This window comes from Vicia villosa, linkage group LG3, assembly GCF_029867415.1.
Source record: "Vicia villosa cultivar HV-30 ecotype Madison, WI linkage group LG3, Vvil1.0, whole genome shotgun sequence".
NCBI classification, from domain to species: Eukaryota; Viridiplantae; Streptophyta; class Magnoliopsida; order Fabales; family Fabaceae; genus Vicia; species Vicia villosa.
The window spans coordinates 133,596,814-133,623,341 of NC_081182.1; the positions used below are offsets into that span (position 1 = coordinate 133,596,814).

At 37.6% G+C, this 26,528-nt stretch overlaps 1 protein-coding gene across 1 annotated transcript; it reads right to left on the reverse strand.

Moving 5' to 3' along the window:
* Positions 1 to 23,415: 23,415 nt before the first annotated feature.
* Positions 23,416 to 25,709, reverse strand: LOC131656690 (glycolate oxidase 1-like). Its single transcript, XM_058926337.1, has 11 exons — positions 25,558 to 25,709; positions 25,344 to 25,468; positions 25,177 to 25,223; positions 24,934 to 25,011; positions 24,661 to 24,785; positions 24,496 to 24,562; positions 24,361 to 24,423; positions 24,198 to 24,267; positions 23,974 to 24,074; positions 23,774 to 23,878; positions 23,416 to 23,668 (listed from the first exon to the last, which is right to left on the reverse strand). Exons 1-11 carry the CDS (start codon positions 25,695 to 25,697, stop codon positions 23,483 to 23,485), a joined length of 1,107 nt encoding a protein of 368 aa, XP_058782320.1. The 5' UTR covers positions 25,698 to 25,709; the 3' UTR covers positions 23,416 to 23,482.
* Positions 25,710 to 26,528: the final 819 nt, after the last annotated feature.

Consider the following 26,528-nt stretch of genomic DNA (forward strand, 5'->3'; position numbering starts at 1 on the left):
GAATATGTTCTCAAATTCACCACCACGATCACTTCTGACCTTTATGATTTTACACTCTTACTCAGATTGGATCTGAGTGCAGAAGTCAAAGAACACTGTATGAGACTCATCCTTGTGTTTCAAGAACTTTACCCACGTCCATCTGCTATAGTCTTCTACGATGACTAATCCATATTTCTTCCCTCTGATTGATGCTATTTTGACTGGGCCAAAAAGATCAATGTGTAGAAGTTCTAGCGGCCTAGAGGAAGAGACAACATTCTTAGACTTGAATGCAGGTTTGGAAAATTTCCCTTTTTGACATACTTCGCAAAGAGCATTTGATTTTCATTTCAGATTAGGGAGTCCTTTGACCAGATTAAGTTTGTTAATCTGAGAAATCTTTCTCAAACTAGCATGACCTAATCTTCTGTGCCAGACCCACTGCTTTTCACTAGCAGACATAAGGCAAGTAACCTTCTGATTCTTAAGATCTTGAATATCAATCTTGTAAATTTTGTTCTTTGTCTTTCCTGTAAATAGGATTGAGCCATCCTTCTGACTAATAGCTTTACAAGACTTTTGATTGAAGATTATGTCATAACCATTGTCACTTAATTGACTTATGGACAATAAGTTATGAGCTAATCCATCTACTAGCAGAACATTAGTTATAGAGGGAGAGTTACCAATGCTTATGGTTCTAGAGCCAATGATTTTGCCCTTCTAGTTCCCTCCAAACTTAACTTCTCCAGCAGATTTAAGCACCAGGTCTTGGAACATAGACCTTTTTCCCGTTATGTGCCGCGGGCATCCAGAGTCCAGGTACCATGACATGTTTTCCTTTGTCTTCTTAGTTGCCAAGGATATCTGCAACAGGAATTATCTTTTCCTTAGGTACCCACATTTTCTTGGGTCCTTTTGGGTTAGTTTTCCTCAAGTTCTGATTGAATTTAGGTTTGAAATTCTGGACTCAGACACACGATGTCTTACAGGATGTCACGACATCATTATCTGAATGTTTTCAAACAAATGAACAAAGAGTAAACAATAAATAACACAGGAAAATTGTTAACCCAGTTTGGTGCAAACACCCTACTCTGGGGGCATACCAAGCCAGGGATGAAGTCCACTATTAGCAGTATCAATTCAGAGCTAAACTCCCAGTTTACAACTCCTCACTTAATCACTACCCAATGACCCCTCTACCTAGGTTCTCCCTAGATATGGAATATCTCCATTCCACTCCCAATCATACCAATGATGTCTAGCAGTCAACACCTCAGCCACTGCATCGACGGCTTAATTACCAACATTCAAAACACACAAATAAACATATCTTAGAGTTGCTTCAAAGCTTCCTCCAAGCACACAACTCCACTCATTGCTTTACAACTTCTGAGTGAATAAAACAAACCTCTTACCTACAGGCTTCGAGGCACAAATCAGTGACCTTCCCACAAACCGGGAGGTTCACCTACACGGCTAACCCTAATAGTTACATCTTTCTAAACGCCGGCTGGCTCTCTAAACTAGGTTACAAAGTTTCCTATTTATAACCTATTCCCAACTGGACTTGGGCTTACAATCACAACATTATTTGCTGTTACAAATCACAGAAAACTTTCTGCTAAAAACAAGGTCTTTTAATCATAAGTTACCTAATTTATCTCCTAAATTAGTAACTGCTGAAACTTCAATGCTTAGATTTGATTCTTCAATATTCTGACTTGATTCCTTGACCTTTAAGACTGCGCCACATAGGATTACATAATATCCACATAGAATATTCTGTATCTTTTAAAACCAAAACTGAATCTTTATATTCCAGCTCATCAGGCGCGTGACAGCTAAATATAACAATAACTGCTGTCAAATACTGATGTGACAGAGCATGTCGTGACATTCCATGTTCTGCATAAATTACAGCAAACAGTATTCTTCACTTCAATTCTCAGCTTCTCACATATCAGGGTGCCAAAAAGACAGCCCATGATTTGTTCTATTACTGATGTACAATCAGCACAATCTTTAGTTTCCCAAAATAAAGACTGAGATAAATAAGGAAACATCATAGAAATTGAATAGAAAATGTAGCAGCTACTGCTGTCAAACACTGATGTCATGACGTCGAGCATGACATCCAACTCACAGCATGTATTAGCTTACACAACCAGAACCTGCATAACCTTTAACACTACACACCACATGTCATGACCTTAGTCAAGACAACAGAATACACATGAATGTTTTACCACAAAATGCAGCCAATCAAAACATCTACAATCTCCCCCTTTGGCAAATTTTTGGCTAAAACATTCTGTCACCACAGCAGCACAAAAACAACTAGCAAACTACCAGTTATGCAGAATTGCTAAAGCACATCAAAACATCAGACCTGCTGAATAAGTTCCACAAGCTACAAACAACTTGTTCAATATGATTTGGGGTGACAATCTCTTCTCCCCCTGTTTGGCCATAAATGTTGCCAAAGCAACGTACAGCTCCCCCTTAAAAGTTACTCTGCATGACATGACCACGACACACAAAAAAAACACCATCTGATAATCTTTAGATACCACTTTGCCACCAGCTTGATTAGAATACAATAACTCACCCACAATGGGAGATCTATATTACAAGATGCACTTTTTCATAGATAGCTCATAACTTCTACCACAAGCTCCAAGAGGTGAATAGAAAACACCTCCATTTTGTCTTCAACTTATTACTCTTCTGCCCAAAAGTAATTTGTCTAAGACTATCCTCAAGAATAATCAGCTGCCATATGTTGATTATCTTGATCCTTCGAACCCACTTCTGAGATGAACCAAATGTCAACACATTGTGTTTTAACATCTAGCTGTTGAATTCAGCTCCTTCTTCTGCCACTTGAAAGAACTTCCTCCCTTTATAGAACCAGAGTTCAATGCTCTCATAGACCTGATTGTGAAACCAAGTTTGAGTACGCAACCTCCATCCTGCAGTTATGCAGTTATGTCATCCAAGCTCACACTTTTATGAATCCCTGCTTTTTTTCCAACAACATCAGACACTCTGATGCATGAGTCATCAGAAGGACTAGTTAGAGACTAATCCTCTAGTTGTACCAAGGATGCCACTTCCTTGAGCAAAGCTATTTCCATGATGTTAAGAATACTGCCACTTGTTCTTGACTTCACAGTGTGCATTAGCCAATGCACTTTCTTACCTAGATCAGAAATAAACTGATCCAAGTAACCACCATCAAGATTATGATGTCTTCTTCTTCTTGTGCACTCCAAAGCTGAACATGTTTCTTGCCAGGAAACCTTTTTCAGTGATCACATGCTTCTGCTGCCACCAAAGAGATAGATCTTAAAACAATTGCACTATCCTTCCTGTACATGGTCTTGAAGAAGAGATGTTCCAACATCTTTAAGAACATCAGTTATCTTGAACTTCCAAGGATAATCAATTAAATACTTGTACTTTGCACAAATATCAATTGATCTTAAATCCTTTCCCAGTTAGATTCACCCTTAGGAAAGAGAGAGATGAATCTTTCCTTACAAATGTGTCACACAACAACCAGAACCCATGTGACACCGTTCAATAGCCAATTAAACATAAGGCTGAATCAGACGTGGGGAGGTTAACCAAATCTCCCCCTCAAACAAGCAATCATGGAAACTCCACACAGCTTATCCATGCATTGTACATAAAAGTCTCATTATACAACATCCCTACTAGAGGCAACTAACTCCATGAGTTATACCTATACATACTTCATACACCAGTTGAGGATACTATACTTACATAAACCATGGTTAACAGAGATACCATGCAGCGGAAAACAACTAAAATTTATCCTCAATAAACCTCAAGCCTAAAACAATAACCTTTGCATCAGTCAGCTACACATCATTCATGATTAAGGGATAATATATGCCATATCTCAACAAGGTTTCTGGAACAGATTCACTTATGACATAACTCCTGAAAATACCTCAGATTCCACACAGTAATCTGACTCCCTTGAATCATCACACAATATTCAAAACCATATTTCACTATGCACGATACACAGTATTCAGTTTTCAACACTAACTGTTCTATGGTTAAGAAAACAATTCACACATCTGGTTCCTTTGATCAAAAGGACATACCAGATACAAGCTCATCTTTGGATTTTCATAGAGGTCTTGAAAAGAAAAACTGAATGAATCCTTTCACTTACACTGAGCTCTTCTTCCAACTCCCATAAGCTTATGCCTGAAATAAACTAACATTTGGGATGGAAGGTTCAATTGATTGTATTCTGACCAATCAACACAAAAAGCAGATGTCTCCTCTTCCAGATCAGGAGTAGGTTCCAAACAAATGTACTCACACTACATAAGTTCAGCACCAGAACATCTGTTCTTCAACTGGTAGCTGCATACCAGTATGCCATCAGTTCCTTCTTCTTGGAACACACAATTCTTGACAATCTTGAGGATTATCAAACAACTTTGCAGATGAACATGAGGAACACTGATCATATGAACCTCTTCAACCTCAATAACCATGCCTTTATGAGTGGACTTGAGAAAAATCTCAAGTATCTTTGACACTTGTACTAAAGTTGAAAACAATCTGCTACAAATTCTGTTGAAAACCATATAACCCTAGAGATCTTCTTTCAAAGATAGGATTATGCATCAGATGCTATGCAGCAGAAAATAGCCATATATCAACAGAGATTACACAATGTTTACTCCCAGAACCAGTTGTAAGCATGACATCCAAGAATTGCAGCTGAACAATCCAACAATATGCTTGCTTCTTCTTCAAGCAACACAACAAGACCTAACCAATATTCTGACCAGAAAGAAACAGATAAGCACAAAGAATACCTTATCATTAACTTCACTCCCGCATGAAGGTTTTGACAATCTTCTTCTCTGTACCCTGCTATATGCTGAATAAAACGCCCCAAATTCTTCACTCCCGCATGAATCATTTGGATATCCTTGAAATCAGTAACACCATCTTCCCTTGCCAAGAGAAAACACCTGTTATGGTCAGTTTGGTCCAGTCTTCCACACATAGGTCCATCCTCCACTTCTAGGGACCATTCAATATGAACATGAATGTTCAAACAATCAACTACCTCCAACAACCAGAAAGTATCTCCCATGGATCTCATCCAGAAACAGACAGGATGCCTGCTCTGATACCAATTGAAATTCTGGACTCAGACACACGATGTCTTACAGGATGTCACGACATCATTATCTGAATGTTTTCAAACAAATGAACAAAGAGTAAACAATAAACAACACAGGAAAATTGTTAACCCAGTTCGGTGCAAACACCCTACTCTGGGGGCATACCAAGCCAGGGATGAAGTCCACTATTAGCAGTATCAATTCAGAGCTAAACTCCCAGTTTACAACTCCTCACTTAATCACTACCCAATGACCCCTCTACCTAGGTTCTCCCTAGATATGGAATATCTCCATTCCACTCCCAATCATACCAATGATGTCTAGCAGTCAACACCTCAGCCACTGCATCGACGGCTTAATTACCAACATTCAAAACACACAAATAAACATATCTTAGAGTTGCTTCAAAGCTTCCTCCAAGCACACAACTCCACTCATTGCTTTACAACTTCTGAGTGAATAAAACAAACCTCTTACCTACAGGCTTTGAGGCACAAATCAGTGACCTTCCCACAAACCGGGAGGTTCACCTACACGGCTAACCCTAATAGTTACATCTTTCTAAACGCCGGCTGGCTCTCTAAACTAGGTTACAAAGTTTCCTATTTATAACCTATTCCCAACTGGACTTGGGCTTACAATCACAACATTATTTGCTGTTACAAATCACAGAAAACTTTCTGCTAAAAACAAGGTCTTTTAATCATAAGTTACCTAATTTATCTCCTAAATTAGTAACTGCTGAAACTTCAATGCTTAGATTTGATTCTTCAATATTCTGACTTGATTCCTTGACCTTTAAGACTGCGCCACATAGGATTACATAATATCCACATAGAATATTCTGTATCTTTTAAAACCAAAACTGAATCTTTATATTCCAGCTCATCAGGCGCATGACAGCTAAATATAACAGTAACTGCTGTCAAATACTGATGTCACAGAGCATGTCGTGACATTCCATGTTCTGCATAAATTACAGCAAACAGTATTCTTCACTTCAATTCTCAGCTTCTCACATATCAGGGTGCCAAAAAGACAGCCCATGATTTGTTCTATTACTGATGTACAATCAGCACAATCTTTAGTTTCCCAAAATAAAGACTGAGATAAATAAGGAAACATCATAGAAATAGAATAGAAAATGTAGCAGCTACTGCTGTCAAACACTGATGTCATGACGTCGAGCATGACATCCAACTCACAGCATGTATTAGCTTACACAACCAGAACCTGCATAACCTTTAACACTACACACCACATGTCATGACCTTAGTCAAGACAACAGAATACACATGAATGTTTTACCACAAAATGCAGCCAATCAAAACATCTACAAGGTTTAGCATGAAAATTAACAGGAGGAACAACATGATATTCCCTATTGTGAGTAACATGATATTTTCTAGTGTGTGTCACATGCTTCTTGGTGTGTGTTATGTGGAAACTCTTAGCATGTGATGTGAGCCTAATATCATGGGAGTGGCCATACTTGAATTGATCATACAGAGGTTTGTATGTGATTTTCATCTCATCAACAGATTCAAGTTTATATGGGGTTTCACCCTAATAGCCTATGCCAACTCTCTTGTTTCCACTAACTGCATATATCATAGAGGCTAGCTGACTTCTACCAATACCTCTAGATAAAAACTTTCTGAAACTCAAGTCATATTCCTTAAGAATATTCTTCATGCTTGGAATAGACTTTTCTGAACTAGAAGATGATTCAACATCTTTAGATAGTTTTAAAACTTTTTCATTAAGTTCAGAATTTTCTAATTCAAGCTTCTTAGTTTCAGGTGCAAAGTGCTTTTTCAGATTCTTGTATTTGACACTAAGTTGAGCCTTGATTTCCAGAAGTTCAGTTATGAAGGATAGAAAAACACTTAGAAAGGGGGGGATTGAATAAGTGTGACTTTAAATCTTGGACGATAAAAATAAATGCACAAATATTTTTATCCTGGTTCGCTGTTAACGAAGCTACTCCAGTCCACCCCCGCAGAGATGATTTACCTCAACTGAGGATTTAATCCACTAATCGCACGGATTACAATGGTTTTCCACTTAGCCGCAACTAAGTCTTCCAGAGTCTTCTGATCACAACCTGATCACTCCAGGAACAACTGCTTAGTTCACTCCTAAGACTTTTTCTAGAGTCTACTGATCAACACGATCACTCTAGGCTTAGTTCACTCCTAAGACTTTCTGCTCAGCCAACTGCCAAGACTTCCTGCTCAGCCAACTGCCAAGACTTCCTGCTCAGCCAACTGCCAAGACTTCCTGCTCAGCCAACTGCCAAGACTTCCTAGAGTATACTGATCAACTGATCACTCTAGTTCCTTACAACTTAATGTAATCTATTCAAGAGTTTACAAATGCTTCTTAAAAGCGATAATCACAACTGTGATATTTCTCTTACAATTTAAGCTTAATCTCACTAAGATATTACAACAGCAATGTAGTGAGCTTTGATGAAGATGAAGATTCTGGGTTTTGATTTGAACAGAGTTTCAGCAAGTTAATTTGAATTGTATTGGTGCGAAAATCGTTAACCTTGCTTCTCATCAGAACTTCATATTTATAGGCGTTGAGAAGATGACCGTTGAATGCATTTAATGCTTTGCGTGTTCCGTACAGCTTTGTATTTAATGTTATACGCTTTTGTCAACTACCTCGAGCCTTGTTCACGCTGTGTCTACTGACGTAGCCTTTAGTAGCTTTAACGTTCCTTTTGTCAGTCAGCGTAGTCTGCCACGTGTACTTCCTTCTGATCTGATGTTTGTGAATACGACGTTTGAATATCATCAGAGTCAAACAGCTTGGTGCACAGCATCTTCTGATCTTCTGACCTTGAAGTGCTTCTGAGCGTGATACCATCTTCTGATCTTCAGTGCTTCTGATCTCATGTTCTTCTGATGCTTCCATAGACCCATGTTCTGATTCTGCTTCGACCATCTTCTGATGTCTTGCCAGACCATGTTCTGATGTTGCATGCTGAACCATTTGAGACACATCTTCTGAGCGCTGAATTATGCGTACTCTTTATATATTTCCTGAAAGGGAAATTGCATTGGATTAGAGTACCATATTAGCTTAAGCAAAATTCATATTATTGTTATCATCAAAACTAAGATAATTGATAAGAACAAATCTTGTTCTAACAATCTCCCCCTTTTTGATGATGACAAAAACATATATAAATGATATGAATTTGCGATCAGAAAGAGTAGACGGCAAAAGACAAATTACACAGCTATAGCATAAGCATATGAATATGTCTCCCCCTGAGATTAACAATCTCCCCCTGAGATAAATAATCTCCCCCTGAAATAAATACTCGAAGAACTTTGATAAAAGACTTCCCTGATTATTTCGGTAGAGACGATCATATAAGCTTCTGCCTTCAGAGAATTCATAGCTTCTGACTTCTGCTTCCATTGGACAGCTTCAGAACTTGAATTTCTGGATCTTTTGGAGCATTCACATCTTCTGATTTCTGCTTCCCTCGGATAGCTTCAGAACTTTGAATGTCTACCAATCATCACTTCATGCTAGATTTGTATCAGAACATTGTTGAATGTACCAGAGCATCATCTGAGCATCTCTACATCCTGAAATGTTACAGAACAAAACTAAACGACAAAAGTCAGCATGAACGAGTTAGAACATAAAATGTATATTCAAATACATGATATGTATCAGAGCCAAATGTATCAGAGCATTTAGGCTAAAAACATGTATCAGAGCAAAATAATGTATCAGAGCCATAACATTATATGTATCAGGGCAAATAGAATTTTGTCATAACAGGATAGACAATGATATTCAAATTCTATTATCAGTGCTTCTGATTCATTCTTCTTTCTTGCTTCTGATCTCTGAAGCTTGACAGCACTCAGCTTGCTTCAGTTTCCATGGTTTTGCTTCTGGTGTTTGCTTTGAAGATTCTCTTCACTTCTCTGTACCTGCGAAACACTTAAACCATATAGAACTTGCAGTTCTTGTTAGTGAATGTGTGGGAGCCTTTACCCAGCAACTGATAGATTTAATCAAATCATTTATCATTTATCTTCTCCCCCTTTTTGTCATAACATCAAAAAGAATATATAAAAAGATTCAGATGTATAAAACGACAAAAGAAAACATTTACTGGAATGTAAAACACAAAGAAACTTTTTCATTGATAATCAAAAGATATTACAAAAGGTTCCTATGTTTAACAAGCAGAAAAACATTCCTAGCAAATACAAAAAAGGATTTCCAAAAAGGAAATCACTACAAAAATTAAAAACAGAACCCTAGCTAGACACGCTCTGTGTCAACCCATCAAGAATCCCGGAGGACTTCTTGTCTTCCAGACTGAAACCTCCACTGTAGGAGAGATCCCAGAACCAAGGAGGAAGTGAGGGACAGTTCACAGACAGAGAGCTAATGTTGCAAACGGGGCTTTCCCTTAACATAGAAGTTAAGAATATCATTCTTAACCTCCTCCCATAACTCAAGAAAGTCTTCTGTCTTTGGATGAAAGTTGATAACAACATCAAAGAAGAGTCTGACTTGAGCGGTATTAGAAGAGCCATCCCGAGATGCACAGAGATCTGTCGCCTTTGAGTCATGGAGCTTCAACAGGCTTAGGGTGAACGCTAGGTTTTGAGAGAAGAAATGAAAACCGAGAGAGAGAGAGAGAGAAAACTTTTAAGAGGAAAACAAAAAGATAGGAAACCAAAAAACCATTTTGAAGAGTATTTAAAAGAAAATAAAGTGAAACGAATGATGACTAGCATTTAATGTTACGTGACGTGAGGAGAGATAATAATGACAAAAGACGTGACTGGCACAGTTACCTATGGTCGGCGTCCCTTCAACTGCACGCGCGCTTATCCATGAATAGTAACGACAGGTTTACCATCTGGATAGCTAGTTACAGCTGTTTTGCTTTAAAGAGAGATTCTGAATCAACTTAGACACTGAAACGTTAGTAATAACTGAATCACAATTTCTAATTGATTTCTATCAGAACTTCTTAACAAAAAAATTCATATCAAAGGATACTCATACGTAAGAATTTCTCATCTTCTCATTCTGAGCTTGTTTCTGAAGACCCATTTTGTACCGATTATATTGAATCCATCTGGTCTAGGAACAAGATCCCAAACATCATTCCTTGTAAACTGATTTAGTTCTTCTTGCATAGCAATTATCCAGTCTGGATCTTCTAGAGCATGATCAACAGAAGTTGGCTCGATCAAAGATACAAGACCTAATTGACAGTCTGCGTTGTTTCTAAGGAATGCTCTTGTTCTGATTGGATCATCCTTCTTTCCAAGAATGACATCTTCTGAATGACCAGAGATGAGTCTGGATGATCTTCTGACAGATGGTTCTTCAGAAATACTTAGATCCTCCAGAGAAGCTGATACTTGATCTTCAGATTCTTTGCTTCTGAGAAGCTCTGCTTCTGATGTGTTGCTTCTTGGCTCAACAACTTCTGATATGTCAATATCACAACCTGCAAAATTATCAACTTGCTTTGGTTTTTCAGAACCAAGCTTATCATCAAACCTGATATTGATTGATTCTTCTACAACCAATGTTTCAGTATTGTATACTCTGTAGCCTTTTGAGCGTTCAGAATATCCAAGAAGGAAACACTTTTGAGCTTTGGAATCAAACTTACCAAGATGATCTTTAGTGTTCAGAATAAAGCACACACATCCAAAAGGATGGAAATATGAAATGTTAGGCTTTCTATTCTTCCACAATTCATAGGGAGTCTTATTAAGAATAGGTCTGATAGAGATTCTATTCTGAATATAACATGCAGTGTTTATTGCTTCTGCCCAGAAATGCTTAGCCATATTGGTTTCATTGATCATGGTTCTGGCCATTTCTTGAAGAGTCCTATTCTTTCGTTCTACAACCCCATTTTGCTGTGGAGTTCTAGGACAAGAGAAATCATGGGCAATACCATTTTCTTTGAAGAATTCTTCAAAGGATCTGTTCTCAAATTCACCACCATGATCACTTCTGACCTTTATGATTTTACACTCTTTTTCAGATTGAATCTGAATGCAGAAATCAAAGAACACTGAATGAGTCTCATCCTTGTGTTTCAAGAATTTTACCCATGTCCAGCGGCTATAATCATCTACGATGACTAATCCATATTTCTTTCCTCTGACAGATGCTGTTTTGACTGGGCCAAACAGATCAATGTGCAAGAGTTCTAATGGCCTTGAGGTAGAAACAACATTCTTAGACTTGAATGCAGGTTTGGAGAACTTGCCCTTCTGACATGCTTCACAAAGAGCATCTGATTGGAATTTCAAATTAGGGAGTCCTCTGACAAGATTCAGTTTGTTAATCTGAGAGATCTTTCTCAAACTAGCATGACCTAATCTTCTGTGCCAGACCCATTGCTCTTCAGAAACAGACATAAGACAAGTCACCTTCTGACTCATAAGATCTTGCAGATCTGTCTTATAAATGTTGTTCTTCCTCTTGCCTGTAAATAGGATTGAGCCATCCTTCTGATTTACAGCCTTGCAAGACTCTTGATTAAAGATTATATCATAACCATTGTCACTTAATTGACTGATAGATAAAAGGTTATGAGTTAATCCTTCTACAAGAAGTACATTAGAAATGGAAGGAGAGTTACCAGACTTTATAGTTCCAGAGCCAATTATCTTGCCCTTCTGATCTCCTCCGAACTTGACTTCTCCTCCAGACTTAAGCACCAGGTCTTGGAACATAGACCTTCTTCCTGTCATGTGTCGCGAGCATCCAGAGTCCAGGTACCATGACATGTTGTGCTTTGTCCTTCTTGCAGCCAAGGATATCTGCAATAGGAATAATCTTATCCTTAGGTACCCACATTTTCTTGGGTCCTTTCTTGTTAGATTTTCTCAAGTTCTGTTTGAACTTGGATTTAACATTGTAAGCAATAGGAGGAACAGCATGATAATTCTTAATGTGAGTTTCATGATATTTCCTAGGTTGTGTCACATGCTTCTTAGTGTGTGTTATGTGAAAACTTTGTGCATGTGAGGTGTGCCTAATATCATGAGAGTGGCCATACTTGAACTGATCATACAATGGCTTGTATGTAATTTTCATTTCATCAACAGGTTCAAGTTTGTATGGGGTTTCACCCTCATAACCAATGCCAACTCTTTTGTTTCCAGACACAGCATATATCATAGAAGCTAGCTGACTTCTGCCAATACTTCTAGATAAGAACTTTCTGAAACTTAAATCATATTCTTTCAGAATATGGTTCAGACTAGGAGTGGATTTTTCTGAATCAGAAGGAGATCCAACATTATTGGATAATTTTAAAAGTTTTTCTTTTAATTCAGAATTTTCCAACTCAAGCTTCTTTGTTTCAAATTCAAATTGCTTTTTCAGCATTTTGTATTTGAGACTAATCTGAGACTTGAGTTCCAGAAGTTCAGTTAGACCGGAAACTAACTCATCTCTAGTAAGTTCAGAAAATACCTCTTCAGAATCTGATTCTGATGTAGATTCTGATCCGTCATCTTCTGTCGCCATCAGCGCACAGTTGGCCTGCTCATCTTCTGAATCATCTTCTGACTCATCCCAGGTTGCCATAAGACCTTTCTTCTTATGAAACTTTTTCTTGGGACTTTTCTTCTGAAGATTTGGACATTCATTCTTGTAGTGTCCAGGCTCATTGCATTCATAGCACATGACCTTCTTCTTGTCAAATCTTCTTTCATCAGAGGATTCTCCACGTTCAAATTTCCTTGAACTTCTGAAGCCTCTGAACTTCCTTTGCTTGGTCTTCCAGAGTTGATTTAGCCTTCTGGAAATCATGGACAGTTCATCTTCTTCTTCAGATTCTGATTCTTCAGGATCTTCTTCTCTGGCCTGAAAAGCGTTAGTGCATTTCTTGATATTTGATTTTAATGCAATAGACTTACCTTTCTTTTGAGGCTCATTTGCGTCCAGCTCTATTTCATGACTTCTCAAGGCGCTGATAAGCTCTTCCAGAGAAACTTCATTCAGATTCTTTGCAATCTTGAATGCAGTCACCATAGGACCCCATCTTCTGGGTAAGCTTCTGATGATCTTCTTTACATGATCAGCCTTGGTGTATCCTTTGTCAAGAACTCTCAATCCAGCAGTCAGAGTTTGAAATCTCGAAAACATCTTTTCAATGTCTTCATCATCCTCCATCTTGAAGGCTTCATACTTCTGGATTAAGGCAAGAGCTTTTGTCTCCTTGACTTGAGCATTTCCTTCATGAGTCATTTTCAAGGACTCATATATGTCATAGGCCGTTTCCCTGTTAGATATCTTCTCATACTCAGCATGAGAGATAGCATTTAGCAAAACAGTTCTACATTTATGATGATTCCTGAAAAGCTTCTTTTGATCATCATTCATTTCTTGCCTTGACAGCTTTACGCCTCTGGCATTTACAGGATGTTTGTAACCATCCATCAGAAGATCCCATAGATCACCATCTAGACCCAGAAAGTAACTTTCCAGTTTATCTTTCCAGTATTCAAAGTTTTCACCATCAAATACCGGCGGTCTAGTATAACCATTGTTACCGTTGTATTGCTCAGCAGAGCCAGATGTAGATGCAGGTGTAGGTATAGTTCTTTCACTTTCATCAACCATCTTTTAAATGAAGCGTTTTTCTCTTCCTGAATCTTTTCTAAACACGGTTAAGTGCTTGCACCTTAGAACCGGCGCTCTGATGCCAATTGAAGGATAGAAAAACACTTAGAAAGGGGGGGATTGAATAAGTGTGACTTTAAATCTTGGACGATAAAAATAAATGCACAAATATTTTTATCCTGGTTCGCTGTTAACGAAGCTACTCCAGTCCACCCCCGCAGAGATGATTTACCTCAACTGAGGATTTAATCCACTAATCGCACGGATTACAATGGTTTTCCACTTAGCCGCAACTAAGTCTTCCAGAGTCTTCTGATCACAACCTGATCACTCCAGGAACAACTGCTTAGTTCACTCCTAAGACTTTTTCTAGAGTCTACTGATCAACACGATCACTCTAGGCTTAGTTCACTCCTAAGACTTTCTGCTCAGCCAACTGCCAAGACTTCCTGCTCAGCCAACTGCCAAGACTTCCTGCTCAGCCAACTGCCAAGACTTCCTAGAGTATACTGATCAACTGATCACTCTAGTTCCTTACAACTTAATGTAATCTATTCAAGAGTTTACAAATGCTTCTTAAAAGCGATAATCACAACTGTGATATTTCTCTTACAATTTAAGCTTAATCTCACTAAGATATTACAACAGCAATGTAGTGAGCTTTGATGAAGATGAAGATTCTGGGTTTTGATTTGAACAGAGTTTCAGCAAGTTAATTTGAATTGTATTGGTGCGAAAATCGTTAACCTTGCTTCTCATCAGAACTTCATATTTATAGGCGTTGAGAAGATGACCGTTGAATGCATTTAATGCTTTGCGTGTTCCGTACAGCTTTGTATTTAATGTTATACGCTTTTGTCAACTACCTCGAGCCTTGTTCACGCTGTGTCTACTGACGTAGCCTTTAGTAGCTTTAACGTTCCTTTTGTCAGTCAGCGTAGTCTGCCACGTGTACTTCCTTCTGATCTGATGTTTGTGAATACGACGTTTGAATATCATCAGAGTCAAACAGCTTGGTGCACAGCATCTTCTGATCTTCTGACCTTGAAGTGCTTCTGAGCGTGATACCATCTTCTGATCTTCAGTGCTTCTGATCTCATGTTCTTCTGATGCTTCCATAGACCCATGTTCTGATTCTGCTTCGACCATCTTCTGATGTCTTGCCAGACCATGTTCTGATGTTGCATGCTGAACCATTTGAGACACATCTTCTGAGCGCTGAATTATGCGTACTCTTTATATATTTCCTGAAAGGGAAATTGCATTGGATTAGAGTACCATATTAGCTTAAGCAAAATTCATATTATTGTTATCATCAAAACTAAGATAATTGATAAGAACAAATCTTGTTCTAACAATCTCCCCCTTTTTGATGATGACAAAAACATATATAAATGATATGAATTTGCGATCAGAAAGAGTAGACGGCAAAAGACAAATTACACAGCTATAGCATAAGCATATGAATATGTCTCCCCCTGAGATTAACAATCTCCCCCTGAGATAAATAATCTCCCCCTGAAATAAATACTCGAAGAACTTTGATAAAAGACTTCCCTGATTATTTCGGTAGAGACGATCATATAAGCTTCTGCCTTCAGAGAATTCATAGCTTCTGACTTCTGCTTCCATTGGACAGCTTCAGAACTTGAATTTCTGGATCTTTTGGAGCATTCACATCTTCTGATTTCTGCTTCCCTCGGATAGCTTCAGAACTTTGAATGTCTACCAATCATCACTTCATGCTAGATTTGTATCAGAACATTGTTGAATGTACCAGAGCATCATCTGAGCATCTCTACATCCTGAAATGTTACAGAACAAAACTAAACGACAAAAGTCAGCATGAACGAGTTAGAACATAAAATGTATATTCAAATACATGATATGTATCAGAGCCAAATGTATCAGAGCATTTAGGCTAAAAACATGTATCAGAGCAAAATAATGTATCAGAGCCATAACATTATATGTATCAGGGCAAATAGAATTTTGTCATAACAGGATAGACAATGATATTCAAATTCTATTATCAGTGCTTCTGATTCATTCTTCTTTCTTGCTTCTGATCTCTGAAGCTTGACAGCACTCAGCTTGCTTCAGTTTCCATGGTTTTGCTTCTGGTGTTTGCTTTGAAGATTCTCTTCACTTCTCTGTACCTGCGAAACACTTAAACCATATAGAACTTGCAGTTCTTGTTAGTGAATGTGTGGGAGCCTTTACCCAGCAACTGATAGATTTAATCAAATCATTTATCATTTATCTTCTCCCCCTTTTTGTCATAACATCAAAAAGAATATATAAAAAGATTCAGATGTATAAAACGACAAAAGAAAACATTTACTGGAATGTAAAACACAAAGAAACTTTTTCATTGATAATCAAAAGATATTACAAAAGGTTCCTATGTTTAACAAGCAGAAAAACATTCCTAGCAAATACAAAAAAGGATTTCCAAAAAGGAAATCACTACAAAAATTAAAAACAGAACCCTAGCTAGACACGCTCTGTGTCAACCCATCAAGAATCCCGGAGGACTTCTTGTCTTCCAGACTGAAACCTCCACTGTAGGAGAGATCCCAGAACCAAGGAGGAAGTGAGGGACAGTTCACAGACAGAGAGCTAATGTTGCAAACGGGGCTTTCCCTTAACATAGAAGTTAAGAATATCATTCTTAACCTCCTCCCATAACTCAAGAAAGTCTTCTGTCTTTGGATGAAAGTTGATAACAACATCAAAGAAGAGTCTGACTTGAGCGGTATTAGAAGAGCCATCCCGAGATGCACAGAGATCTGTCGCCTTTGAGTCATGGAGCTTCAACAGGCTTAGGGTGAACGCTAGGTTTTGAGAGAAGAAATGAAAACCGAGAGAGAGAGAGAGAGAAAACTTTTAAGAGGAAAACAAAAAGATAGGAAACCAAAAAACCATTTTGAAGAGTATTTAAAAGAAAATAAAGTGAAACGAATGATGACTAGCATTTAATGTTACGTGACGTGAGGAGAGATAATAATGACAAAAGACGTGACTGGCACAGTTACCTATGGTCGGCGTCCCTTCAACTGCACGCGCGCTTATCCATGAATAGTAACGACAGGTTTACCATCTGGATAGCTAGTTACAGCTGTTTTGCTTTAAAGAGAGATTCTGAATCAACTTAGACACTGAAACGTTAGTAATAACTGAATCACAATTTCTAATTGATTTCTATCAGAACTTCTTAACAAAAAAATTCATATCAAAGGATACTCATACGTAAGAATTTCTCATCTTCTCATTCTGAGCTTGTTTCTGAAGACCCATTTTGTACCGATTATATTGAATCCATCTGGTCTAGGAACAAGATCCCAAACATCATTCCTTGTAAACTGATTTAGTTCTTCTTGCATAGCAATTATCCAGTCTGGATCTTCTAGAGCATGATCAACAGAAGTTGGCTCGATCAAAGATACAAGACCTAATTGACAGTCTGCATTGTTTCTAAGGAATGCTCTTGTTCTGATTGGATCATCCTTCTTTCCAAGAATGACATCTTCTGAATGACCAGAGATGAGTCTGGATGATCTTCTGACAGATGGTTCTTCAGAAATACTTAGATCCTCCAGAGAAGCTGATACTTGATCTTCAGATTCTTTGCTTCTGAGAAGCTCTGCTTCTGATGTGTTGCTTCTTGGCTCAACAACTTCTGATATGTCAATATCACAACCTGCAAAATTATCAACTTGCTTTGGTTTTTCAGAACCAAGCTTATCATCAAACCTGATATTGATTGATTCTTCTACAACCAATGTTTCAGTATTGTATACTCTGTAGCCTTTTGAGCGTTCAGAATATCCAAGAAGGAAACACTTTTGAGCTTTGGAATCAAACTTACCAAGATGATCTTTAGTGTTCAGAATAAAGCACACACATCCAAAAGGATGGAAATATGAAATGTTAGGCTTTCTATTCTTCCACAATTCATAGGGAGTCTTATTAAGAATAGGTCTGATAGAGATTCTATTCTGAATATAACATGCAGTGTTTATTGCTTCTGCCCAGAAATGCTTAGCCATATTGGTTTCATTGATCATGGTTCTGGCCATTTCTTGAAGAGTCCTATTCTTTCGTTCTACAACCCCATTTTGCTGTGGAGTTCTAGGACAAGAGAAATCATGGGCAATACCATTTTCTTTGAAGAATTCTTCAAAGGATCTGTTCTCAAATTCACCACCATGATGACTTCTGACCTTTATGATTTTACACTCTTTTTCAGATTGAATCTGAATGCAGAAATCAAAGAACACTGAATGAGTCTCATCCTTGTGTTTCAAGAATTTTACCCATGTCCAGCGGCTATAATCATCTACGATGACTAATCCATATTTCTTTCCTCTGACAGATGCTGTTTTGACTGGGCCAAACAGATCAATGTGCAAGAGTTCTAATGGCCTTGAGGTAGAAACAACATTCTTAGACTTGAATGCAGGTTTGGAGAACTTGCCCTTCTGACATGCTTCACAAAGAGCATCTGATTGGAATTTCAAATTAGGGAGTCCTCTGACAAGATTCAGTTTGTTAATCTGAGAGATCTTTCTCAAAATAGCATGACCTAATCTTCTGTGCCAGACCCACTGCTCTTCAGAAACAGACATAAGACAAGTCACCTTCTGACTCATAAGATCTTGCAGATCTGTCTTATAAATGTTGTTCTTCCTCTTGCCTGTAAATAGGATTGAGCCATCCTTCTGATTTACAGCCTTGCAAGACTCTTGATTAAAGATTATATCATAACCATTGTCACTTAATTGACTGATAGATAAAAGGTTATGAGTTAATCCTTCTACAAGAAGTACATTAGAAATGGAAGGAGAGTTACCAGACTTTATAGTTCCAGAGCCAATTATCTTGCCCTTCTGATCTCCTCCGAACTTGACTTCTCCTCCAGACTTAAGCACCAGGTCTTGGAACATAGACCTTCTTCCTGTCATGTGTCGCGAGCATCCAGAGTCCAGGTACCATGACATGTTGTGCTTTGTCCTTCTTGCAGCCAAGGATATCTGCAATAGGAATAATCTTATCCTTAGGTACCCACATTTTCTTGGGTCCTTTCTTGTTAGATTTTCTCAAGTTCTGTTTGAACTTGGATTTAACATTGTAAGCAATAGGAGGAACAGCATGATAATTCTTAATGTGAGTTTCATGATATTTCCTAGATTGTGTCACATGCTTCTTAGTGTGTGTTATGTGAAAACTTTGTGCATGTGAGGTGTGCCTAATATCATGAGAGTGGCCATACTTGAACTGATCATACAATGGCTTGTATGTAATTTTCATTTCATCAACAGGTTCAAGTTTGTATGGGGTTTCACCCTCATAACCAATGCCAACTCTTTTGTTTCCAGACACAGCATATATCATAGAAGCTAGCTGACTTCTGCCAATACTTCTAGATAAGAACTTTCTGAAACTTAAATCATATTCTTTCAGAATATGGTTCAGACTAGGAGTGGATTTTTCTGAATCAGAAGGAGATCCAACATTATTGGATGATTTTAAAAGTTTTTCTTTTAATTCAGAATTTTCCAACTCAAGCTTCTTTGTTTCAAATTCAAATTGCTTTTTCAGCATTTTGTATTTGAGACTAATCTGAGACTTGAGTTCCAGAAGTTCAGTTAGACCGGAAACTAACTCATCTCTAGTAAGTTCAGAAAATACCTCTTCAGAATCTGATTCTGATGTAGATTCTGATCCGTCATCTTCTGTCGCCATCAGCGCACAGTTGGCCTGCTCATCTTCTGAATCATCTTCTGACTCATCCCAGGTTGCCATAAGACCTTTCTTCTTATGAAACTTTTTCTTGGGACTTTCCTTCTGAAGATTTGGACATTCATTCTTGTAGTGTCCAGGCTCATTGCATTCATAGCACATGACCTTCTTCTTGTCAAATCTTCTTTCATCAGAGGATTCTCCACGTTCAAATTTCCTTGAACTTCTGAAGCCTCTGAACTTCCTTTGCTTGGTCTTCCAGAGTTGATTTAGCCTTCTGGAAATCATGGACAGTTCATCTTCTTCTTCAGATTCTGATTCTTCAGGATCTTCTTCTCTGGCCTGAAAAGCGTTAGTGCATTTCTTGATATTTGATTTTAATGCAATAGACTTACCTTTCTTTTGAGGCTCATTTGCGTCCAGCTCTATTTCATGACTTCTCAAGGCGCTGATAAGCTCTTCCAGAGAAACTTCATTCAGATTCTTTGCAATCTTGAATGCAGTCACCATAGGACCCCATCTTCTGGGTAAGCTTCTGATGATCTTCTTTACATGATCAGCCTTGGTGTATCCTTTGTCAAGAACTCTCAATCCAGCAGTCAGAGTTTGAAATCTCGAAAACATCTTTTCAATGTCTTCATCATCCTCCATCTTGAAGGCTTCATACTTCTGGATTAAGGCAAGAGCTTTTGTCTCCTTGACTTGAGCATTTCCTTCATGAGTCATTTTCAAGGACTCATATATGTCATAGGCCGTTTCCCTGTTAGATATCTTCTCATACTCAGCATGAGAGATAGCATTTAGCAAAACAGTTCTACATTTATGATGATTCCTGAAAAGCTTCTTTTGATCATCATTCATTTCTTGCCTTGACAGCTTTACGCCTCTGGCATTTACAGGATGTTTGTAACCATCCATCAGAAGATCCCATAGATCACCATCTAGACCCAGAAAGTAACTTTCCAGTTTATCTTTCCAGTATTCAAAGTTTTCACCATCAAATACCGGCGGTCTAGTATAACCATTGTTACCGTTGTATTGCTCAGCAGAGCCAGATGTAGATGCAGGTGTAGGTATAGTTCTTTCACTTTCATCAACCATCTTTTAAATGAAGCGTTTTTCTCTTCCTGAATCTTTTCTAAACACGGTTAAGTGCTTGCACCTTAGAACCGGCGCTCTGATGCCAATTGAAGGATAGAAAAACACTTAGAAAGGGGGGGATTGAATAAGTGTGACTTTAAATCTTGGACGATAAAAATAAATGCACAAATATTTTTATCCTGGTTCGCTGTTAACGAAGCTACTCCAGTCCACCCCCGCAGAGATGATTTACCTCAACTGAGGATTTAATCCACTAATCGCACGGATTACAATGGTTTTCCACTTAGCCGCAACTAAGTCTTCCAGAGTCTTCTGATCACAACCTGATCACTCCAGGAACAACTGCTTAGTTCACTCCTAAGACTTTTTCTAGAGTCTACTGATCAACACGATCACTCTAGGCTTAGTTCACTCCTAAGACTTTCTGCTCAGCCAACTGCCAAGACTTCCTGCTCAGCCAACTGCCAAGACTTCCTGCTCAGCCAACTGCCAAGACTTCCTGCTCAGCCAACTGCCAAGACTTCCTAGAGTATACTGATCAACTGATCACTCTAGTTCCTTACAACTTAATGTAATCTATTCAAGAGTTTACAAATGCTTCTTAAAAGCGATAATCACAACTGTGATATTTCTCTTACAATTTAAGCTTAATCTCACTAAGATATTACAACAGCAATGTAGTGAGCTTTGATGAAGATGAAGATTCTGGGTTTTGATTTGAACAGAGTTTCAGCAAGTTAATTTGAATTGTATTGGTGCGAAAATCGTTAACCTTGCTTCTCATCAGAACTTCATATTTATAGGCGTTGAGAAGATGACCGTTGAATGCATTTAATGCTTTGCGTGTTCCGTACAGCTTTGTATTTAATGTTATACGCTTTTGTCAACTACCTCGAGCCTTGTTCACGCTGTGTCTACTGACGTAGCCTTTAGTAGCTTTAACGTTCCTTTTGTCAGTCAGCGTAGTCTGCCACGTGTACTTCCTTCTGATCTGATGTTTGTGAATACGACGTTTGAATATCATCAGAGTCAAACAGCTTGGTGCACAGCATCTTCTGATCTTCTGACCTTGAAGTGCTTCTGAGCGTGATACCATCTTCTGATCTTCAGTGCTTCTGATCTCATGTTCTTCTGATGCTTCCATAGACCCATGTTCTGATTCTGCTTCGACCATCTTCTGATGTCTTGCCAGACCATGTTCTGATGTTGCATGCTGAACCATTTGAGACACATCTTCTGAGCGCTGAATTATGCGTACTCTTTATATATTTCCTGAAAGGGAAATTGCATTGGATTAGAGTACCATATTATCTTAAGCAAAATTCATATTATTGTTATCATCAAAACTAAGATAATTGATAAGAACAAATCTTGTTCTAACAAGTTAGACTAGAAACTAACTCTTCTCTAGAAAGTTCAGAAAATACCTCTTCAGAATCTGAGTCTGATGTAGATTCTGATTCATCATCAACAGTGGCCATCAGCGCTATGTTTTCCTGCTCATCTTCAGAGTCCGACTCTTGATCAGAAGAATCTGAGTCATCCCAAGTAGCCATAAGACCTTTCTTCTTTTCAAACTTCTTCTTGGGCTTTTCCCTATGAAGCTTTGGACACTCATTCTTGTAATGTCCTGGATCCTTGCATTCATAGCATGTTACCTTCTTTTTTTCAGATCTTATGTGTCCAGAAGATTCTCCTCTTTCAGGCCTTTTGGAACTTCTGAAGTTCTTGAACTTTCTTTGTTTACTCTTCCAGAGTTGATTTACTCTTTTGGAGATCATGGAAAGTTCATCTTCGTCTTCTTCTGGTTCTAACTCTTTAGAATCTTCTTCTTCAGCCTGAAAAGTGTTAGTGTATTTTTTATTATTTGATTTTAAAGCAATTGACTTACCTTTCTTCTGAGGTTCATTTGCATCTAGCTATATTTCATGACTCCTCAGGGCACTGATCAATTCTTCAAGAGAGACTTCATTCAGATTCTTAGCAATCTTGAATGCAGTCACCATTGTGCCCCATCTTCTGGGCAAGCTTTTGATGATCTTCTTGACATGATCAGCCTTTGTGTATCCCTTGTCAAGCAGTCTTAGTCCAGCAGTTAGAGTCTGGAATCTTGAGAATATTGCTTCAATGTTTTCATCTTCCTCCATCTTGAAAGCTTCATACTTCTGGATTAAAGCAAGAGCTTTTGTCTCCTTGACTTGGGCATTACCTTCATGAGTCATCTTCAAGGATTCAAAGATGTCATAGGCAGTTTCTCTGTTTGTTATTTTCTCATATTCAGCATGAGAAATAGAATTCAGCAGGAAGAGATGTTACAGTTAATGGCTTTGAAAGAGAAGAGAGATGAAGAGTTGAGGCAACTACTCACTTGTTTTCTAAGGAATCTACAAGCACCACCACAGTCATCTTCTTAAAACTCTATTTTGTTTTAAACTCTTTTTATCAAACTTATGACAATGATGTTATTTTCATACAGACCATTTAGTTGATAACAATACTGGTTTAGATGAGTTATTAGTTATGACAGTATCATCGTTAAAGTAGATTCTTAGATAGTGGTGGAAAACGTCCACAGCATGGTTGTCAAAATCGGGATCTCGAGAAAGATCGTTAGAGTATAGAAAAAGCGTAAATCATAGGATCGTAACACGAATCGTAAGATCCTAACAAATAGATAAAATTATAGAAATAACTAGGAAAAATTACTCCAACTTTTGTTGTTACATTCTTTCCTATCCCTATCTCTAACAACTTATTAAAACAGAAACCTAAATTATTTCAACAACACCTCATCGCGTAGTTCTGTCATTTCATAGCTTAGGAGCAATTCTTGGAAGGTCCCACTCTGTGACAACATGGTTGCGAGTTATCTCCTTGAGCGAGCGACAACCACATAGCGCCATAGTTAGTTCGAACTCATCACGGAGAATCTGTAGCATTTTCCTAACACCAGCTTCGCCGTCAGCAGCTAGTGAGAACACCACAGGTCTTCCAATCTGATATAGTACAAGATCAAAGATAAATATATAAACACAAGCAATGTTTCTAGCTGGAGTTTAATTTTATCATCAGGGTTGTAAAAGAATCATATATATACTTACAAATACACCAGATGCTCCGAGAGCTAGTGCTTTAAAAACATCTGTCCCTCTACGGACTCCGCCATCCAGAAAAACCGGAATTTTTCCACCAGCTGCTTTCACAACCTTCTCAAGGCAAACAACAAAAGCCTTAGCAAAATCCAATGCAAGAGTTGGGAGTAAAATATGACAGTAATAAAAGTTGGGAAATAAAGTTTTACCTCTTCTAAAGCCATAATAGTCGCAGGGACATAGTCAAGTTGGCGAGCACCGTGATTGGAAACAATGATTCCAGCAACTCCAGCTTGTATAGCTATCTTTGCTACATTATTAGCATAGATTATGTAATTAAATTGAAGACTAATAAGAACAATTCTAACAAAGATCGAATGGATAAGGAAGCATAACATCAGATATATTTGTTATTATGCAATAAGAAGCTTACTATCTTCAGCAGTAAGTACACCCTTCACTAAAATTGGCAATGAGGTGATTGATTGAAGCCATTTCACATCCTGCAATAAGGTTTACCATATTATTAATTACTTCCCTATGCAATATTGTCATAGGCAAGGAGGTCTAATCTGTATGTGAAAGATAAAAATTACCTTCCAGCTGAGTGAGCGGTCAATTTGACTAGCAACATAAGACGCTAGACCGGAATCATTAGTCTGCAAAATGGAAAAAGTGAGATGATTAGTAGTTTAAAAAGCCATGTGATTTCTTAAATTCATACTAAAAACCTTATCCAGCTTTCCAAGATTCAATCCTTCAAAGTTTTTCAATACAAGGTGCGGTGGCATTGTAAATCTGTACAAGAACATAAGATTTATTGATTCAACTATGTTGAAATATGATAAATTTTGTATAAAGACTGTTCCTGTTGAAACATCCAATTGATGTCAAACCTATTTTTAATATCAGCCTCCCTGCGACCAAGAATTGGAGTGTCGACGGTAAGCACAATTGCCTTGAAACCGGCGGATTCAGCTCTTCTCACAAGCTGAGCAGCCACATTTCTGTCTTTAACCACCTAAGAGAATCAAAGAATAACAACAGAATAAGTTATAAAACAAAATAGTAAAGAATTCGAGTTATAAACACATCACATGAAATGTTTTTGTATGCTAGGGAGACATGTGACAAACACTGGAATAAGCAAATGAGGACAGTATACTCACGTAGAGTTGGAAAAAACGAATGCCTTGTCCGGTTGAAGCAACCTCCTCGACACTAGAATTAGCCTTTGAGGATAGTGTCTGTAACAAATAAATCAAACAATCAGCGAGAAACTAAATAGCCATAATGATGCATGAAGGATTGAAGAGCAATTCAAAGTTCAAACTATAAATTACAAGGGTATGAATAAAGTTGATGTTTCGTTACAAAACTGAAGTAGAGAAAAAATATAATGGAAATCACACCATGATCGTGCCAGCTGCTGATGCTGCCCTAGCAGTAGCATACTCTCCTACACAAAAGTTGCAAAATTTGTTTCAGTCTAGAAGTTTTCAATCAATTGCAGCAATAACAGCAATACCATACATGATTCTTAATGTAACACAAACCAATGAATTTAACTGCATTATACCTTCAGGGTGAGCCATCTTTTGCATGCCTGAAGGAGCAATCATGATAGGCATTGATACATCAAAGCCTAATACATTTGTTTTCAAATCTATGTTGCTTACATCCATAAGAATTCGCGGCCTGAACCTATTTTCAGTAAACATAGATATGCAACTAAGAATTTAACATAGCACATAAGGTTAAACCTAAAGGCTTTAGGAGAGTAAGTAGATTACAGAATCCTTGAGAATGCATTTTGATTCTCTTTCAAAGTCCATTGATCCTCGGCTCCCGATGCGTAGTAGTCATAAACCATCTTTGGCAATTTCTGCTTTGCAATTGCTTCAAACTCGTTCACATTAATAATCAAATCCATTTTCCTGATGTAGTGTAGTGAAACACCAAGAGTAAATAACATGAACAGAAACAGTTGAAATAAATTCTAACACTATACAGAATTATGATCCTACGTATACAAATGCATATTATATTTTATTCAGCTTGAATTAAAGTGGAATTAACTGAGAAGAAAAGGAAAAATATAAGAGAAAAGGATGACACCTTTGTTTTGAAGAGGAGATAGCCGAAGAAAAAATGGTGAGAAAAAACAAAACAAGAGCTTGATTATATATAAGTGACAAAAGGGTGAGAATTTTGAAAATTTTTTTTTTTTTTTATTTTGACTAAAAAAAACTTTTTCTTAATATAAGGACTAAAGTTCAAAACTTTCATACTAATTTAATATAATATTTTAATAATAAACAAACAAATATTTTAAAATATTGTTTAAAATATTTGTCCTAAAATAATTATAGCATCTTATAAAAATATTTATCCCAAAATAAATGCTCCCTCCCTTCTAAATTATAAGAGAAAAAAACAAAATCACCTTTATTAAGAAAAGTAAAAACACAATCATTTGACTTATGGTTTTCTTGAAATAAAGTGGTTTGGAAGATTTAAAAAAAGTTCTAATTGATTGTTAGTTATAGAAATAATGAGAGAGAATGTAAGTTAAATGCAATTTGCATTTAATTTTACCTTGAAAGAAATGAAAGATGATTTTTTCTCTTATATTTTAGGACAAGAAAAAAAAATCCTCTTATATTTTGGGACGGAGGGAGTATCACTTTTATTTTATTTTACTTTTGGCTTATCACCGGTATTATATTTTGGCTTATCACTTTTAATTTATAACCACTGAACC